General features: G+C 37.3%; 2 protein-coding genes across 4 annotated transcripts in view; one reads left to right on the top strand and one right to left on the bottom strand.

The window, feature by feature from the left end:
* Positions 1-18528, top strand: part of lsp1a (lymphocyte specific protein 1 a) — a 314767-nt gene that overhangs the window by 272903 nt on the left and 23336 nt on the right. For all 3 annotated transcript variants that reach the window (XM_048545255.1, XM_048545253.1, XM_048545254.1), the window contains 2 exons: positions 12959-13051; positions 16877-16985. In XM_048545255.1, coding sequence (XP_048401212.1) covers positions 12959-13051; positions 16877-16985 — 202 coding nt within the window. The remainder of the gene's footprint in view (positions 1-12958; positions 13052-16876; positions 16986-18528) is intronic.
* prr33 (proline rich 33) overlaps positions 13804-18528 on the bottom strand; it is a 51114-nt gene continuing 46389 nt past the window's right edge. Inside the window, exon 4 of the transcript XR_009446840.1 lies at positions 13804-14081. The gene's annotated coding sequence lies outside the window, so the exon portion shown is untranslated. The remainder of the gene's footprint in view (positions 14082-18528) is intronic.

Here is an 18528-nt window from a genome sequence, read left to right as displayed (position 1 = left end):
ATAATCATCTTACAGACATCATTAGACTATTAACTTTAGATTTTTTATTTGAATTAAATTTTCCCATCTGCCTCTGTGATTCGAACCTGGGTCTCCAGAGGATTGCCTTGTTCTGTGGAATACTAGTCCAATGCCAATATCAGTACACCATCACCACCTGATTTCAAACAAAGTGAGATTTTTGTTTGATTTGTTCCTGTCTGATGAGGCCAATCATAAACATGGCACAAATGGTGCAATGAAATGATAGTATGAAGTCCATGCCTTTTTTAAATAAATCTTTAACTAAACTTTTCTAATTGGCACTATTTTAATGTTTCTATTAACCTATTTATTTCAGACCAATTAACACAAGCATTATTCTGATCTGAAAGCCTAAACTATTAAGCTACAGATTCAAGTTTGTCTGCCATTAGAGTTTTATAGTGTATTGAAAATAGAGGAGACCACAACTGTTTCCAATTCAATGTGGAATTATAAGTATCCTGGAGTTAATCCAGTTAGAGCATTGACATTACAATGAGGCTCAGATTAGTCCTGCTGAATTGTACTCCTGCATCGAAGTCAGGCAGCCTCTACAGTCAATAAATGTTTTAACATCAAGTGTCATGGCTCAAACATTAAGCAAGGCCAAATGGTTGAGAATTAGCAGAGAATGTCCTGCACTTGGAGAGACATGATTCAGCCAGGAATGCCACTTCCAAGGGAAAAGTGTAAAACTGTAAGGAAACAAAATGAAGCTTGTTCATCTACTCAAGCTGTCAGTAAATTATAAAAGATAAATTGTTTTAGCTATAAAATACCATTGAATTGAAGTTATGACCTTGTACAGTGCCAAATGTATCAACGTACCGATGTGTTTTGTTTAGATCCAACGGGCCCAGCTAATGGCTTAAGAATAATCATAGAAATTGTGAGACTTATTTTAGCATTTGGTTCTTTTTAATGTTTCTGAACAATAACTGAAGAAATTGCAAAGTCCACTATTGTCTCAGGCCACAATATATCGCAAATAGAAAATCTGTATTTAACAGTCAAAGAGCCAAAGATTTACTTGACTCACAGGATTATTATATAGAATATATAATTAATGTAAAAAAAGAAATAATGCAAATGCGCAGCAAATCTCACAGCATCTGAAAACATGGTATGGACCCTTCTTCAGATAAATGTAGCAATATGCAGGAAATGTTAAACTGTCTTTTGTTTTTACATACTTTGCATAATTTTTGTTCAGATTTCCAACATTGTTTTTCATTTTATGTGTCATAAAATCACAGGGGTGGGCGAGAGATTGGGATTTTATTGAGCAGTGAGCAAACTAAAATATAAATGCAGCAGAAATAAAACTGCTAATTAATGCAGATTTTCAATTGACAGCAGTGAGTATACAAACATTGATTATGGTTGCTTCCCAACTGCTTTTGGAACAATGTGGCTGATAGTTTATAAGAGCTAAACCAAACACTAAATGCTTGTACTTTTTCAGTATCTTTCATTCCATGGTGAAAGAGGCAATCCTAATGATTGCCCATTATAGGTCTTATATCTTTGAGTAGACATTGTTTTTCATCCTGTGCCTATTTGTTCTTCTTTTTCTCTTGTTTAGGCTCTCTCCAAATCTTGGATTTGTTTCTTTACCTCTTGGTAACTTCTGGTTCTGACTATTTATCTCCTTCTGCATCTTCTATGCCTTTTTAAAAACCATCCTGTCCCTTGGCTGTCTGATAAGGTAATTTTCATGCTGTATCTTAACAAACTGCAAAGCCTGTTGAAAATTGGCCAGTTTGGCATGTGTGACGAATTTAATAGCAGAGAGCTGGTTACCCTGGAGCTGAGAGTGCATTCCTTTCTATTCACTGAGCTTTCTTGGGGGTTTCACAGCAAAATATCCCAAGGATATCCTATCTAACATCTTTGTAGGAACACTTTCAGTCCTTCTGAACAAATTCTTTAGAAATAAATTCTGTGCAGTTTTCTAAGCCAGTGCTTGGAGCTATCCAGAAACCGCTTTGTGGGTTGGGAAATGCTTTGATGTTTCACAATATCACTTTGAGAAGATTGTTGTGGGGAGGGAAGAAATGCATTTGATGGAAAATACCTCCCCTGTTATATGGCCAAGAAGCAAACCAAACAACATTATTCTTCCTTACCTTTTGTTTAAGTGCTGGTATTTGCTGGGATACGGGTCCAAGGGTCTTGAGCACCATTCAATATTCATTTTATTTAACTGGGATTGATGTGACACTTTAACTCACTCAAAACCTAGTCACTACCACAGCATTAAAAATTAGATATTCAGTGATTAACACAGGACTTGGATTTATAGATGGACTTCATGCAGTTCTTATCTGCTGTCTGTATATGTTTTCGGTAAGATGATGGTTTAAAACAAGGAACAGGTTTACCCCTCTCCCAACTGAGGAAACTAAGCCTAGATTTAGTAACCATATCAGTTTGTCTGAGACTAAGGCAATGTGAGTGTTTTTAATTTAATTACTCTTTCATAGCACATGGATGACACTGGCTAGGCCAACATATATTGCTTATCCTTCATTTTCCTTGAGAAAGTTGCATTGCCTATTTGAACCACTACAGTTCATTTGGTGTTGGTATATCCGTAATGGAGTGAGTTTCAGGATTTTCACCTGGCTACATAGAGGGAATAGTGATATATTTCCATGTCTGAGTGGTGAGTGGTTTGAAGAGGAAATTGCACTACTTGGTGATCTCATGTATCTGCTGCCCTTGTCCTTCTAAATAATAGTAGTCCTGAGTTTGGAAGGTGCTGCCTCATGAGCTTGAATAAATTTCTGCAATGCCTTATAGAGGTGGTACATATTGTTGCTACTAGCTTCAGTGGTGGAGCGAATGAAAGTTTGTGCAGATGAATGTCAATCACATGATGTCAAGTGGCTCCTTTGTCTTGGATATTGTTGAGGTTCTTGACTGATGTTGAAGCTGCTTTCAAACAGGCAAGTGCGGAGCATTCTGTCACAATGCTGATTTGTGCCCTATAGATGGTGGTCAACCATAGCAGTTGAGAGTCAATTACTCACTGCAGAATTCCTAGTCCGTAATTTAGTTCTTGTAGCTCTTTAGACAGCTAATATTTTTTAGTTTCAGGTAAAATTTAGCATGAGGTTGTTGACAGTGAGGAATTTTATGATGGTAATGTCATTGAATGTCAAAGGGTGATGGTTACAATTTCTTTTGTTGGAGATGGTCATTGCCTGGCATTTGTGTGGCGCAAATGTTACTTGTCACTTGTCAGCCCAAGCCTGGATATTGTCCAGATCTTGCTGCATTTTGGGGATGGACTGCTGTAGTACATGAACAGTAGTGAATGCTATAATGATCATAATATTGATCATCAGCAAACATCCACAGTCCTGACTTCAAGATGGAGGGAACGTCCTTGATGAAGTAGATGCTTGGGCTGAGGACACTACCCTGAGCAACTCTTGCAGAATTGTCCTGGACCTGAGATGATGTCCAACAACAACAAAAATCTTCCTTTGACTCCAACCTGGAGGTCTGATTTCTTCTTCGAAACTCCCAGTATGTTCCTAAGTGTTCCCACTATCCCATTTAAACCCATAAATAGGTGCTGAGGGACCCAAGCGATATGTGCTGACTTTGCACCAAGATCCCATTCATTACAATGTTCACGTAGAGTTGAGTTTGGATTTTTGTAAATTGGAGTGAATGTGAATGAGTTGAATCATGAGTGGAGACTGATGCTCATGGAATTATTATGACACCAAGTTCACAACCACAAAAGCCAAGCTAGAATTAAAACACAAATGATGTCATGTTAAGGACCTGACCTTCGCCAGAATAGAATTTTCACGTCAGGATGGTGAAGTAACCAAGTTTGTCGTGGCTGTTTTCGGAGATATGCTATTACCAGTCCATTTCTGGGTTCCCCAGTCAATCAGGGCAAGAAGACAGATTGATGATTCCCAATTGCATATTCCAGGACTCTCTTCAAACTGAATGCAAATAATTTGGCCATGTAAATTACAAATTATCATTTGAGATCAGGTTGAAATCTCAAGTCTGATACGGGCTTTTGGCAGACATTGCTGTGCTATTCTCTGCCAAGTCAGTTAATGTAGACATCAATACCTGCACCCACCATGCCTCCTCCATCCCTCCTCAACTTAACTCTAGCCTAAGATCCTGACCGCTCCCCCGTCCAATTATAAATTAATCTATAAAATTCTTAAGAGATTTAACTCATCTCTGAGTCGCTTTAAATATTGAAACTTCTACTTAATATAAACATTTATTTTAAATCTGATCCGCAAGTTTCTCTCCAATCCCTCTGAAGTTTAACAGTAGAGAACTTGTTGCCTGCCATAAGCAGGACCCAATACAATGCCTGCTTTCCATTGATGTTTTTTCTCGTAGTAGATATAACCTTACATAGTAGGGAAGAGAAATGCAGTAGAGCCCAGCCAGTAATCACCATTCCTAGGCAATGTAATGAGGATAGAGCAGACAATGTTAGCTTCCTGTAGCAAGCATGAGGACAACAGTTTTGACAGTTTTCTTAAGGCATCTTCTGACTTTAGAATTACACCCTATTTTCTCCCAACTGACTTTAGAATTACACCCTATTTTCTCCCAACTGGAATGAGAAATTGTAGAAAATCTGTTCCATGATCTTCTGTGCACCTCGAGACCACTATGCCTCTCGTTGATGTTTTGATTCGAGTGCCTCTCGCAAGTGCTTGTTATGGGATACACTTGCATTATACAAATGGTAACAGTCACTAGAATTCATGTCAAAATACCATGTCTTGCTTGGTGCTCATATTTACTCCCAATTCTGTTTCATTTCAGTATAATGAAGCCCAGATGGAGGTAATTAAAGACTTTTGCTGTGATTGGGGTCCCCTTAGTATCACATGCACTGTCGTTGATTTGCGCCCTCCACTTGTTTGTTTCCTTAAATTCAGGGTTTTCAACTCTGAAGAGATTCCTTTATAATAAATTTCCTGCTGCAATTACTAAGGAATCTATCCTTTTTCATTGCTAACCTGATTGTAACGAAGAATGGTTCTTCTAAAATGAATAACTTTTGAATTATCTTTTCAAAGAGGAACTAATATTAACATCATTAGCAGTTTTAAACATTTGTTGATCATTGTGCAAACAGAAGTGTGGTTACTGAAAGGGCAGAGAGTGGATGTAAGTTGCAAGGACCCGTCACATTGCCTTACTTCAGGAAGGCGCCATAATGAAGGCTCCTGGTTGCTGTCCTTAAGTGGTGCAGCACACAGTGAAACCTTTGAATCTGTTGTCAGTACATAACCAGCAAAGGATGAACCTCGGATGCCCCTGGAATAGGAATAGCAAGATCGTTTCCAAGTGTAGCCTGCATGGGGTCATCTAAATGTTTGCTGCCAGTTGCAAGCTGCTAAATTAAAACTTCTTCCAGGCGCCTATTTTTAAATTAATATGTGCAAAGCCCATTCACAGCTGTGATCAAGACTAGTGCCTAGTTCTTAGTGACCTTGGTGATTCTAGGTGAGAAAGGGCAAAGCATCAGCCAAGAAATTGACAGATTGTGATTCAGTTCTGTTTAGTGCACATATGTGGACATTAGGTGAGAATAAGGATTCTGGACTGCCCCCTGTGGGAGAAGAGCATGTACCATTGCTGACTCAACTTGTGCGTGAAAGAAAAATATTTGAACAAATTAGTTTTTCCTCTAGATCAGTGACCAACAGGAATCAGACCCTTCAGGGAGAAGAGAAAAATGTGTCACTTCAAAACTTTTAATGTTACTCCAGTTTAACAGTACTAAAGAGGATCACTGGACAATAATGAGCAGGAAAATGATTTGATATTTGGAGCCTCCTTGACCAAGTGTTCTGAGTCCATTAACTCTGAATCAAATTGAAGCACTGGCGTCTGCAGTAGGTCCCTCTATATTGTCAGTTGCATTTATGAATAGATGTTGTTAGGAAAATAAAGTTGACAATGTGATGTGAGTAGCCAAGAACAACAACACAACCATCTCCTCCCACAGTCCAAAGATGTGCAGGCTAGGTGGATCGGCCATGCTAAATTGCCCATAGTGTTCAGGGGTGTGTGGGGTATAGGGGGATGGGTCTGGGTGGGATGCTCCCAAGGGGCATGGTGTGGACATGTTGGGCCGAAGGGCCTGTTTCCACACTGTAGGGAATCTAATTTAATCTAATCTCTCACCTTTGTGAAATTGAGGATAGACAGAAAAAAAGTCAAACATGCATTTGATGTATTCTGCTTGGAATTCAGCAAGGCTTTTGACCAGGTCCTATTTTGGAAACTGGTAGCAAAGACAAGCACCCATGAGATCCAAGGAAATTTGGCAAATTGAATCCTGAAATGGCTGAACGGTGGGAAGCAGAGGGTGATGGTCACGGAATTTTTTTTTGTGACTGGAAGCCACTTAAATTTTTTCTGATTGAAATAAGATACAGGCCGATTCACAGGTAAAGTGGAAATTTCTTCTTTGACACCATTGTGTGATTAAAATCAAGCTGAGGATCAGATTGACTCTGAGGTACATACCCAGTCCCCACCTGCATTCTATATACAGTCAGTGGAATGTTTAGTGAAAGAGAAATTATAAAATCAATCAATTGTAAAATCATTGTTCTAAACCAAACTTAATTTGAAATTGTGATTTTTGTGGCATCATTCTATGAAAATTGCCCTTTTACCTTTGAAACTCAAGATTGAATCCAACTCAAGGTAGTCGCAGTGTAGTGTCCACTTTCTTTCATTTTATGTCTAGAACAACAGTCTGTAGCTGCAAATAAACTTCAGGCTCTTCCAGTTTAGTTCCTCTAGGCAAGCAACAAAAGCAAAAGAACCTCCCACAATTCACTGCGAATTGACTGTAATTCAAAAAGACCACAGGGTTGGCTGGCATGGGAAATGACTAAATTCATTCTGGTATGCAATCTCCTGAAGTTTGAAGTAAAGCACAAGGCCAAGGAAATTCTACTCTGTGACAGGCTAAACTATACTTGACCTGCAAATGCTTGATTCCTGACCCTGATTCTTAAAATCAAAATTCATTCCATTCACCACAAAATGGCTTTAAAAATAATGAAGTTGAGATGGAAGTTTGTGCTTCCTAAAGCAAAGGTAGAGCTTGATTCAGAAAAATTGTGACCTGAGTCGAAAATCTAAGGTCCATCGAAACTCAGTGAGTACATCTCAACCTCCTGGGGACAGTAGTGTGACTTGAATACAAAATTTGATGCTTGTCTTTTTGCAGCATAAGGAGATAAGTTGTTCACTGTTGTTTTATGCATAAATTATCCACATTGGAAGTAATTCCACTAAAGATTACATCCACAGAAAAGCCATGAAGTTTTGGGGTTGTAAGACAATAGCACCCCCTAATGTCTCTCTAAACTGCTTACAAGCTGGACAACAGCATACACTTAGAAACTAACTATAACGACAACCATTTTACTTGAATTTCAAATGGAGACATAATTAGATTACAGAGAGAGAGGATTGATATTTAACAACTTCATAGAGTAAAGCACTTCTCATTTAGTTAACTGTATTAAAAAGATTTTGAATTACATGTCTTTGTTGTTTTTTTTTGGCTAGTTGTTTAACTTCACTGCCTGTGAGCCAGGAGCTTCAGGTTCCGTTTCCATTCCAAGAGTTAATGATGGAGGAAGGTACATTCATAACACAGTCCAGCACGTTGAATATCAGCCTGTAAATCATTCCAGCACACACAGGTCAGCCATGTGGTGGAAAGAAAATTGAAGCTTTTGCCATGACTATAGAAGTTCCAGACCACAGCATCTATGAAAATGTGTACGTTGCCATAGCAACCCAAACTGTCTTGTGGAGGTGGTTAGCTAGTCTGCTGTGTGGATCAGATTGGTGGAGGTGATGTGCTTGATCCTTATTCTGGCTGGTGTGGATTTGTGACCAGGTGTCACATCCTACCTATTGTGGAAGTCATGGTGCTGTAGGTCAGAACTGCCTTCAGGCAGAGAACTGAAGAAGTAGTTGGTAAGTGTGAAACAAAAACAGAAGTTTCTGGCAAAGCTCAGCAGGTCTGGCAGCATCTTTGAAGAAGAGTCAGAGTTACTTTTCAGGTCCGGTAAGCCTTCCTCAGTTAACTTTGATTTCTCTGCACAGGTGCTGCCAGTCCGGCTGAGCTTTTCCAGCAACTTCTGTTTTTGTTTCTGATTTACAGCTTCTGTGGTTCTTTCAGTCTTGTCAGTAAGTGTTCCTTGGAATCATAAGTTTATGGCTTTCAAGCTGCTTTCAGGGAGTTAACATGAGGGTTAACAATCCAGGAGCTACTGGATCTTGCCAATATTTGCATCAGGTGAGATGTGTAAAATGAGGCCTGGGTGCAGGTTAAAGAAACTAATGCAAACCTTGTAAGATTTTCTTTAGAACACAACAATCCTGAATATAAGTTGTTTCTGAATTCGTATTACCAACAACAGATTGATTGCGTTTATTATTTGGGATCTGCCTGTCAGGAAAACATTGCAGCAACACTGAGGTTTTTTTAAGGAACAAAATATTTATTCTTTCCCAGATGTTGCAAAATAGTCATTTTTAAAAATTTTTTGTTGCTCAACATTGAGTAGAATGAGGATTCCTTTAAGATTGCACTGTCTCCAAGATGGAAGCTTAGTTTTGTAATCAGGTTCCATTATTTTATACCGCCTTTCAACGTGTTTGAATCATTCATGATAAATGCATTCAGCATATTTTCTATCAAATAGAAAAGTTCATCAATATCCACAAATATACTGATTTTGTTATTTTAGGAAATGAAAATTATCTACCTACATTTTTTACAGCTTAAAACATTGAAAAAATGTTGCCTCTGTTTTGAAACCACTAATCTCATCCTCTCCAAAATAAACCAGACACTTGCAAGAAGGTTCAGTATGTACACTCCCTTTGTTGCAGGGTCAGTGCATGGTGTACCGTTTATGAATGAGCAGCTGTTATGGACAGGGTAGGAAGAGAACTCCACCCTGGTACACTTCCTGATAACTGGTGTGTTTTATCAAAAGGAAGATGTGCTGTTTTTCCTTATTATTTTATGGGATGTCCCAGGCAAGGGCAGCATTTGTCCCTTATTGTTCTTTAACTGAATTGCTTGCCAGACCAATTCAGAGGGCAGTTGTAGGTCTGACCAGGTAAGGATCACACATTTCTTTCCCTAAAGCACCATTAGTAAACAAATTGTTTTTTAAAACAACAACCAATGCTCAATGGTATGACCATCATCATTCAGACCAGCCTTATATACCAGATTTCTGAACTGAATTCAGATTCCACCAGCAAGCTGCGATTCAGCATGACCCCCTGATCTCCTGCACCTCTGTATTTCTAGTCCACAATGACATTACTACTATGGCACCAAGTGTGTGTTTCTGTGTGTACGATGTAGTTAAATAACAGCAGCAAGCTTTTCATTAGTTTAAACTAGAAGGGATATTTATTCTCAAATTCACTCTGCAAGTTTATAAATGCTCTGGTACTCATGCATGCACATGAAGACACAAAATATAAAATACAAGAGAATAGTGTACTTTTGCAAATTGGAAAATGAAGCATTGTTCATAACTCACATTGTTTGGCTTTCCATAGGAAAAACTCATTGCAGGCCCAAGGCAATGTTTTTGTTATGAAACGGTAGGTTTTAAATAGCTTGAGTTGCATGTCGCAATTATGCTGGATTCACTGGAAGACCGTAAGAAATAGGAACAAAGAGTAGGTCATTCAGCCCTTCAAGCCTGCTTCACCATTCAATAAGGTCACGATTGATGCAACATTCCTCACGCTCACTCTCCTGTGCTTCTTGAGCTCCCTCCTGATCAAGAATTTATTTACCTCTGCCTTAAATATACACAAGGAATCTAGCCCATAGCTCTCTGTGACAAGAAGTTCTAAAGACACTCAACCCTCCGAGAACAGAAATTCCTCCTTACCTTAGTCTTCAATTAGCACCTCTTTATTATGAGTGTATTCCCTCTGGTCCTAGACTCTCCCATGAGGGGAAACACGCTGCATTTACCCTGTCAAGGCTCTTAATCCTTTATTTTTATTGAAATCACCTCTCATTCTTCTAAACTCCAGTGAGTAGAATCCCAACCTGTTTAGCCTTTGCTTGTAAAACACTCCTTCATACCAGGATCATTGTAATAAACCTTTTTTGAACTGCGTCCAATGAAAAAGTGATATCTTTCCTTAAATAATGAGACCAAAACTGGTCATAGTACTCCAGCTATGGTCTCACCGGCACCTTGCACAGTTAGAGTGAGACTTCCCTCCAAACCCCTTAAAAGAAGGGTCAACATTCCACTCACCTTCCTGATTGCTTGCCGTACCCATGTGCTAGCTGTCTGTGTTTTGTGTACAAGTACCCCCAAGTCCCCTTTGAGCTGCAGCTTTCTGCATTTTTTTTCCCATGTATATAATACCAATCTTTTGTTCTCCCTTCCAAAATGAACGACTTCACACTTTCCCCACATTATACTGCATTTGCCAACATTTTGCCCACCTCATTTAGCCTACATGTTCAGCAGGTTGTAAAGTTAGTCACTTGCACTTTTTCTTACCAGAAAGTTAGGTTTATTTACGTAAATCAAGCTGGGGCACAGTATTCTCCAAGTTTAAACAGGCATAGGTATTACTGACATGTTCTGCAGTGGGTGTTCCTTTCAGGCTGCCCTTGTGTAGGCTGATCCGTTTCTCTGTTATTATGGAATCTAGTAGAACTTCCACTATGTTGTTGAAATTATGGAAATTTTGCAGTGGTAATGATCATGACATGAACGTCTTTGCTGCCATTACTCCTCTGAAATTGACAGCAACTTCTGAAGTCTGCACACAAGGAGTGAAATACAGAAATTTAGAATGTGCTGTCATTGATTCTACCCTGCTCTCAAGCTTATGATGTTGAGCATACCCCAGAATACCATCAATGAAAGATAATTGACCTCACAAGAACCACTTACTTTTCTGTTCTAGTTTAACTGTGATCACCATTGAAAATGAGGCAACTTGTTACATGATTAGTATTAAATAACCTCACTGGACCCGAAAACGGTTGGGATCTTAACTAGTTGCCTGATTCCAGCTCTTGACAAAAGTGAAAATCCATGCCACAGACATGATCAAATCTTACTGAACATTTTTTGTTGGGCTGTATTACTCTACTGCTGATTATAAAACGTAGCCCTTTCAATTTCGAATCCCAAAGAACAAAATGTCTTCCCATTTTCACATCATTTTAAACACCTAAATGGCAGGCCTTTTTTATCCCTAGTTTATAGGGTTTGAGTAGTTCAAATTCCTTGTATATAATTCCAACAAATTAACCTCCTCATGTTCTTCCCGTGATACAGATTTCCCATATCATTCATTCCCATGATCCCAATGCTTTAAACATTTTGAATCAGAAGTGTTTTGTTTTAGAATAGGTTTTTTTTTAGAAAAACTATGCAATCTGAAAACTGGTTGTAATTCAACATCTGATACTGGTTTACATTTGTAATGTTGCAAGTGTTATCAGTGAGACACTTGAAAATAGAAATCAGATCTGAATCATGTAGAAATTGTTTCTTTTTTCTCTATGACTTCTATGACATTTTTCTCTATAATTTTTAAAATTAAACATTTAATCATGTGGTCAATTGTTCAAAATTCAGAAACGTATAGAAAATATTTCCTCCCTAGAATATAAATAGAGCTGTCCTGTTCCAGACTGGAAGTCAATTTGATAAAAGAATCTGATCAGTTTGAATCTTCTAAGAGAAGAGAAAAAAAACCCACTTGAAGCTTCCCAGAGATATCATAGATTGACAGAGGTCCTCCCAGTGGTGAGACATTTATTAAAATAGATGTTGTGTAAATGTTGCTTAAGTGGGTTAACTTGGTACTTGCAGATGTATCCTTTTGATTAGTTATACAGAAGGAGATAATTCAAAACATTCTGTTACAAAATGTAACCAATGACTGTTACTGTTACTTTTATATAAGTAAATTTCCTTTACCTTAGCACATCATACCTTTGTGATGTTTTATTTGTACTGGAAAATGAGAGAAATCCTGTAAAAATATAAGATAACTAAACTATCTAAAACTTGTACTGTTCACTATTCTGTGCATATTATTATAAGCTTAGCTAGGTATCAGAATTAATGAGGATAGCTATGAAGCCACATGGATGGGGTCATCACTATTTGAAAGTAATTCAAAGCACCAATGCCCAAGCAAAGGACAAGACTGGAAAAGAGTCAACAATGTAATGGCCCTTATATTTGCTCCCTTTTATGGAATTACATTGCATTTGATGTTGTTCACCAGGAGGAACTCAACTTCACATGAAATTTTACATTGAATCATTATATTTGCAACCACATGGGTTGTAGAATTTGTGCCAGTTTAAAGATGCAATATCTTAGTCTTCGAGAGTATTTCTGGCAAAATAATATTATAGTTGTACGTGTATCAGTTTTAGTTTCAGTGTCGAAAGCCTGGTAGTCTACCACTATTAAGACTTTTGTAACCTTATCACAGATTGATCAGTCACTTTATATGATATTCAAACTAATCAGAATTTTTCAAAATCATGATTAGAAATGATAATTGTCATAACTGTAAAACAAAATTGAGAAAAATAGCATAAGTGGATCATTGAAATGATCTGAATGATTGGAAATTTTTTATTGCAGACTGACAGTCAATCTTTCAAAACAAACACAATACGTTTTCTTTTGAATATGGTCTATTTTTCCCTTCCCAACAAGATTTGAAATCATTTGATCAATGTCAATGGGAAGCACATACATGTATGACTGTTGTAAAAGTCCCCAGGTCCATCAATTTGTATAGTTTGCCTGCTATAATGTGAAAATTAGTGGAACCTAACTGTTACTTTATGTTTCGACAGGAAATTAAGGTTGGGGATGTGAGGAGCAAAAAGAATATTTGGGAGAACAAGGGTGATTCCCATTCTGTCACCAAATCACCACAAGTTGGAAAGGTGAGTAAAGTAGCCAATGTGACTTTATCAGAAGACTATCAGCCAAACTATAAGAAAATTTAGAATGAAAATAGACTGTCTACATTACATTGAATTCAAGACCATCTCAATCTTGTACCTAGCCTAACTACTCAGCATTTCTATGTTCTAACTGATATAGCGTGGGTCAAATGAATGAATTAACATTTCTTTAAAACTTAATAGAAAGCTGATGGTTTAAAGAGGGTCATACAGAGCAAGTTTCATAGGACTGAATTCTCTGAGTAGTTAGTCCAGAAAGGTAAATGAAACACTGGCATGATTCAATTTTAATTTGAGTATTGGCCACAACAATGCCAGACAACCTGCACAGGGGTTGAACTCCTTATAACTGTCAAATGAAGAAGATAATCTGTGAGTTTTTTTCCAGAAGTAAGAAATTTCAGAAGCATCAATAAAATTAGTAACAGTCCAATCTATTTAGGAGAAGAGTAGTACATATTTTATCATTGTATTTATTTATTATATATAAGATGATATATATCCGACGTCTGGTGTTTCATGCAGTACAGCTTCAGTTACAGTTCAGTTAGGCTCAGGGATGAATATCTAAAAATTCACCCTCCTCTTTTGGCAATCTGAAGACAAATCTTAATATAAAGTTACATTTCTTCAACTTGATTGGCTTTTAAAATCTAAAGGTTGGCTATTTTGAGACTAAATATATTTTTGTTTAGCTGTGCAAAGCATAACTTCAGATGTCTCCAGCTCAGCGCAGTTGAATCATGTGCTTTTACTTGGCTCCCGTTTAATTACTGTGTAAAGTTGTTTTTTGGTGCAATGAGAACAGATCTTCTCATTAATTTATTTTTCTGATACTCTAAGGTAGACAGTTAAACAAAACCACCCTCTTGTTTGAGATAAAGTTTGACTTAACTTACTGGCAAACATAAGAAACTTTGGGTAGAAATTTGTCCCTGGCAGTGCTGTAAAACAGACTCTGTTGGATTGATCATCCGTTATACACACTCCTGCTTTTCAGTTTCATTAACTGCAAAAGAATTAAATATCAAATTGTACATTTAACATGCAGATTGGCTGCTGCAACCGATTTATGCCACTCCTTGTAAGAATTTGTGTCAAACATCTTTCCTGGTTAAACGTAGGATCAGAAGATAAATATTTTAGTCAGAATGAATAGATAAAACAGATTGTCAGAGTAAGCTCCAAATTTTCTGTAGTTTCATGCAATCATGAGGGAAATTTTAATTACTCCAGAGCAAACACATTCTTGATGCAGATGCAGGGAATAGCAGTTTGTGTCCTTGTTACTATCTTTGGTTATGCCACATGATGTTTTAAGCTTTGCTATCTTAATTGAAACCAGTGGCCACTAAACAAATGAGTGGCATTAGTTTGACTGTAACAAGATCCAGAATTAACACAACAGTGCAGAATTAATTCTTCAATAACAACTTACAGTTATAGAGAGCTTTTAATACCAAATTCTAACATTTGAAATTAGAATGTGTAAAATAAGATGAGTTATAATGTAAGCATAATATGCTAATATTATTCATTTTTATGGAACAATGGCCTGCATTTTTTTCTCCTAATGATGCTGAAACTGTCAGCATTGTCTGCTTTTTTCCCCACCGAAACCGAAAGTATTACTGGTGCTTCCATTTGTGTAGAATAACGTGAAAATCCAAAAGTTGCTGTTAGTGAATCTGGGCTGTTCCATGGGTCGCACTGTAGAGGCTCCCATTGAATGCAGTAGTCATTTGACAAAACTTTAGTGACAGTAACAGCAGAAATATATAATATGCCATTGTAATTATGAATTTACAACATTTTACATTGTAAGTATGCTAGAATGCAGATGGAGGTCCAGAAAATGAAATAGTGTTGTAAGTCTACCGTGTTACAGCTGAATTGCATTAATAACAAAACTGCTAAATTTTTCCTATTTTTAACTGAAAAAGTGACGGTTTAAATAAAGATTTACTCTTCTGGGAACCGTGAGAAGTCCATACAAGATGCAAAGTTGTGGTTTGTTGAAATACATTATAAGTTACTTCCACTATACTGCTAAACAAACAGAGGTGCGGAAAAGCTAACTTCATACTTTGGATTTTTAAAAATTAATCATGATACAACTCCCCATATTTATAAAGACAAAAATAAAATCCTTGTTTGAATTTCTGTTTAATCCAATCACCACGGTGCACTTTGAGATCTGAAGATGTAAAAGTAAAGAGATTTGTGGAATGTTGTGATTTATTGTGTGAAACTACATCAACATGATTGGCTCCTTACTTGAATGCTGACATCACTGCTGTTCCACATCCCCTGGACTTAGTACCAGATGGAAACTGCTGTTAGGAAAGGGGAAAACCAAACCTCAAATCTTTGTGAGCAATTCTCTTCAATGTTGGTAATGAACACTCTTGTTTCTGACATTGACTGCAAACTCTGGGCCTGTTAAGCTACAAAATATCCTTAGTTAAATTTATTTTCCGAATGTATGTACATGCAGCAAGAATAGACCAATCAGACCCTTAAGCCTGCTCCTCCATTTACTGAGATCTTGGCTTAGCTGATGGTAACTAAACATCCACATTACTATCAATCCCTGGTGTTGCTTCGAAACCTCAGTTTCACGTGGAAAGCCTCAACATGGTAAGCTCCTGTGTGAGGAGTGAACTGCCTCCCCTTAGTTATTAATCCGTCTCCTCAGCTGGACCTAACAAAGCAAATTTTAAAAGCATCCCTTCCTGTCTGCACAACTTTCTCCCAGACCCTGAATGAACATATGTTTTGAAAGAAGCCAATTTAACTAGGTTTTCTTGAGTTGTCAGAATTATTAAACCCAAGAAGAAATAATAATGCAACACACACGCACACAGATTAGACATACAAAGTGAGTCCAAAAAGATGATTTCTTTTCTAAAAAAGGATGTAGAGATTAGTCTCCAAATCGCTCATGAAGAGCAGATAGGCAAATGTTGCCAGTAGTGTTGATGCTGGCAAATCAACAGTCAATTTTGAGATTCTTGGCTTTTTAGGTTGATTGAAACTCATTTTGTCTTAATTCCTTGTGGTAGTGGCTAACTGACAGCCCCCAATGTGAGAGAGAGCCATTCCTTTTTGCCTGTGGTGAAAAGGGTTTATAATAGTTGTATTTGGCTGTAACACTTACAGCATACCAATTAAGACAGGAAGATGTCAGGTCACAAACACACGCAGACCAGAACGGAAGCTTTGTCTTGTGTATTCTTAAAAGGAGAGAAAGCATAAATATGCTTTTTTTTAAAGACTGTTTTTTTTTAAACCCCAATATTAATAGTGTGAAATAATCCCAGGATATTACAAGTTCAGTTTTTTCCCCCCTTCCTTTTGAAGTTCTTTAGCACTCATCAGATGTGATATTCCAGAGTGTCTCTCAGGTATCCACTGGATTTACAGCTGCAATCAACTTTTGGCTCTGTCTTTTAAAGGGTACGATCTAGGTTTGATTTATTCTCTTGTCGCTAATAACCTTTCACTCCCTTGCTTAGCAAGAATCTATCCACTTGTGCTTTAAAATTATTCAAAGACCCTGCTTTAACCAGGAAATAAATGTCTAAAAACTTACGAACTTCTGTGAAAAAAATTCCCCCAATTTTGTTGTAAATGAGCGATCCTTTTTTAAACATTCTAGATTCTTCTATAAGAGGGATCAGCTTCCCCACATCTACCTTATCGAGACCTTTCAGGACCTTCTGAGTTTCAATTATTTCATGTAACCCTGTCTCCAGTAAGTCATACAAACTAAGATAATCTTTCTTATCTGATTTGTTTTAGAATCATCCCTCTGGTACAAGATACAAGTTTGTGGTTGTTGGTCATGGAATGTACGAGAAGGTCCCCATCACTGATGATGAGAATGGTACCAATCAAAATAGTCAATCCTGTGAGTTTTGTCACTTTGATTTTTTTCCCCAACATCGAGATTGTTTCAAAACAGTCAAAAACCAATAATATGAAGTGATGAGCAAGTTAACTTTCTAGACTGTCAAAGCACTGAGGTAGCAACACAGCTAGTTTGAGGTCTTGTTACACAGCTGCAATTTTGATCAATTTACTTTGAATTTGAATTAAAAGAGGACGTTTTAAGGTCTAGAATTTGATTAATAATCTGAGGCAGTGTCAATTAGCTCATTTGGCTACAGTGTGATGCAGATTAGCTCCAACAAGTGTGGTCAATCTCTGCACCAACTAAAATAGTTCTTGGGCCCTACATATCTACTCTTTTTCATTTTGAAGCATAAGCCATGATTAGCAAGCATCAAGCAATGAGGATATAACATGAACAGAAAAAAAAAGAAAGAACTACTTGATGGCATCCAAAAGTTCCTCAGACATATGGTTAAATGTAAAGCTGAAATTGTTCCTCTAGAGGCATACCCTGAATTGAGGTCCACTTTTGAACAGATCCATCTGTCTTTCATTTGTTATACTTTTCTATTGGAATGTAGACTATAATTTTAGCATGATCCATGCTGTAAGATTTAAAGCCACTTTTTTAAAATCTGTTGAATATTTGTACTGTTAATAACCTGAAATGTCATTGGTAATAATATAGGCATGATTGGTTAGCTATGTTATGCAGTAATCGACCCTATGTTTGATTAGTGCTATTGAAATATATTTCCTATTATGTAATTAGAGATTAGTGCTGGTCAATACACCATAAAACATTTTTTAGTTATAATTTTCTGTTGTACCTCCTTCTGTCACCCAATTAGATCAAGTAAAATACATTACTGGTAAAACATTTAACATAAAACATTGTAATTTTGTTCATATTTTTTAAAAAATGTACTGAACATAGTTTCATTTCTGTGCTGCTCACTGGTTAGTCTCCTAGATTTCCCTCAGTAACACATGGTCTAGGTATTCCTAAACGAAACAAGAAAACAAACAGCTTGTTTCCTGTTCCTCATTGTTCTGCAGTGATCTCTCCTGCAAAGTATGAATGGGTGGACATCAGTTGAACACAAGATTAAAGACTAAATTTAAACAACAATTTCAGAAAAGTTCTCAAGGGCAATTATAGATGAGCAACAAATGCTGACCTTTCCAGCCAAGCCAAGATACAATGAAGGAATATAGTAAAACTGCTTAATGCTAACAAAATGTACAAAATCTATTCTCTCAAGGATTGCCTTTTTCTTTTCTATGTATGAAGGAAAGGTTTTACTGCAGTTACAATGGGAGTTGTTGAGATCACATCTGGAGTACTGTTTACAAGTCTCATCTTTGATGTAATTGTTTTGAAAACAGTTCAGACAAGGTTCACTCAGCACATTCCCAAGATGAAGAGCTTATTTTATGGTGAAAGATTGAACAGAATAGACCTCCCAGGCCCAAAACGTCAGCCTTCCTGCTCCTCTGATGCTGCTTGGCCTGCTGTGTTCATCCAGCTCTACACCTTGTTATCTCAAACTTACATC

This window comes from Stegostoma tigrinum, chromosome 17 (genome assembly GCF_030684315.1).
Source record: "Stegostoma tigrinum isolate sSteTig4 chromosome 17, sSteTig4.hap1, whole genome shotgun sequence".
Taxonomy (NCBI): domain Eukaryota; kingdom Metazoa; phylum Chordata; class Chondrichthyes; order Orectolobiformes; family Stegostomatidae; genus Stegostoma; species Stegostoma tigrinum.
Note: the sequence above shows the minus strand (reverse complement) of the source record. Positions and strands in the feature narration are given on the sequence as shown.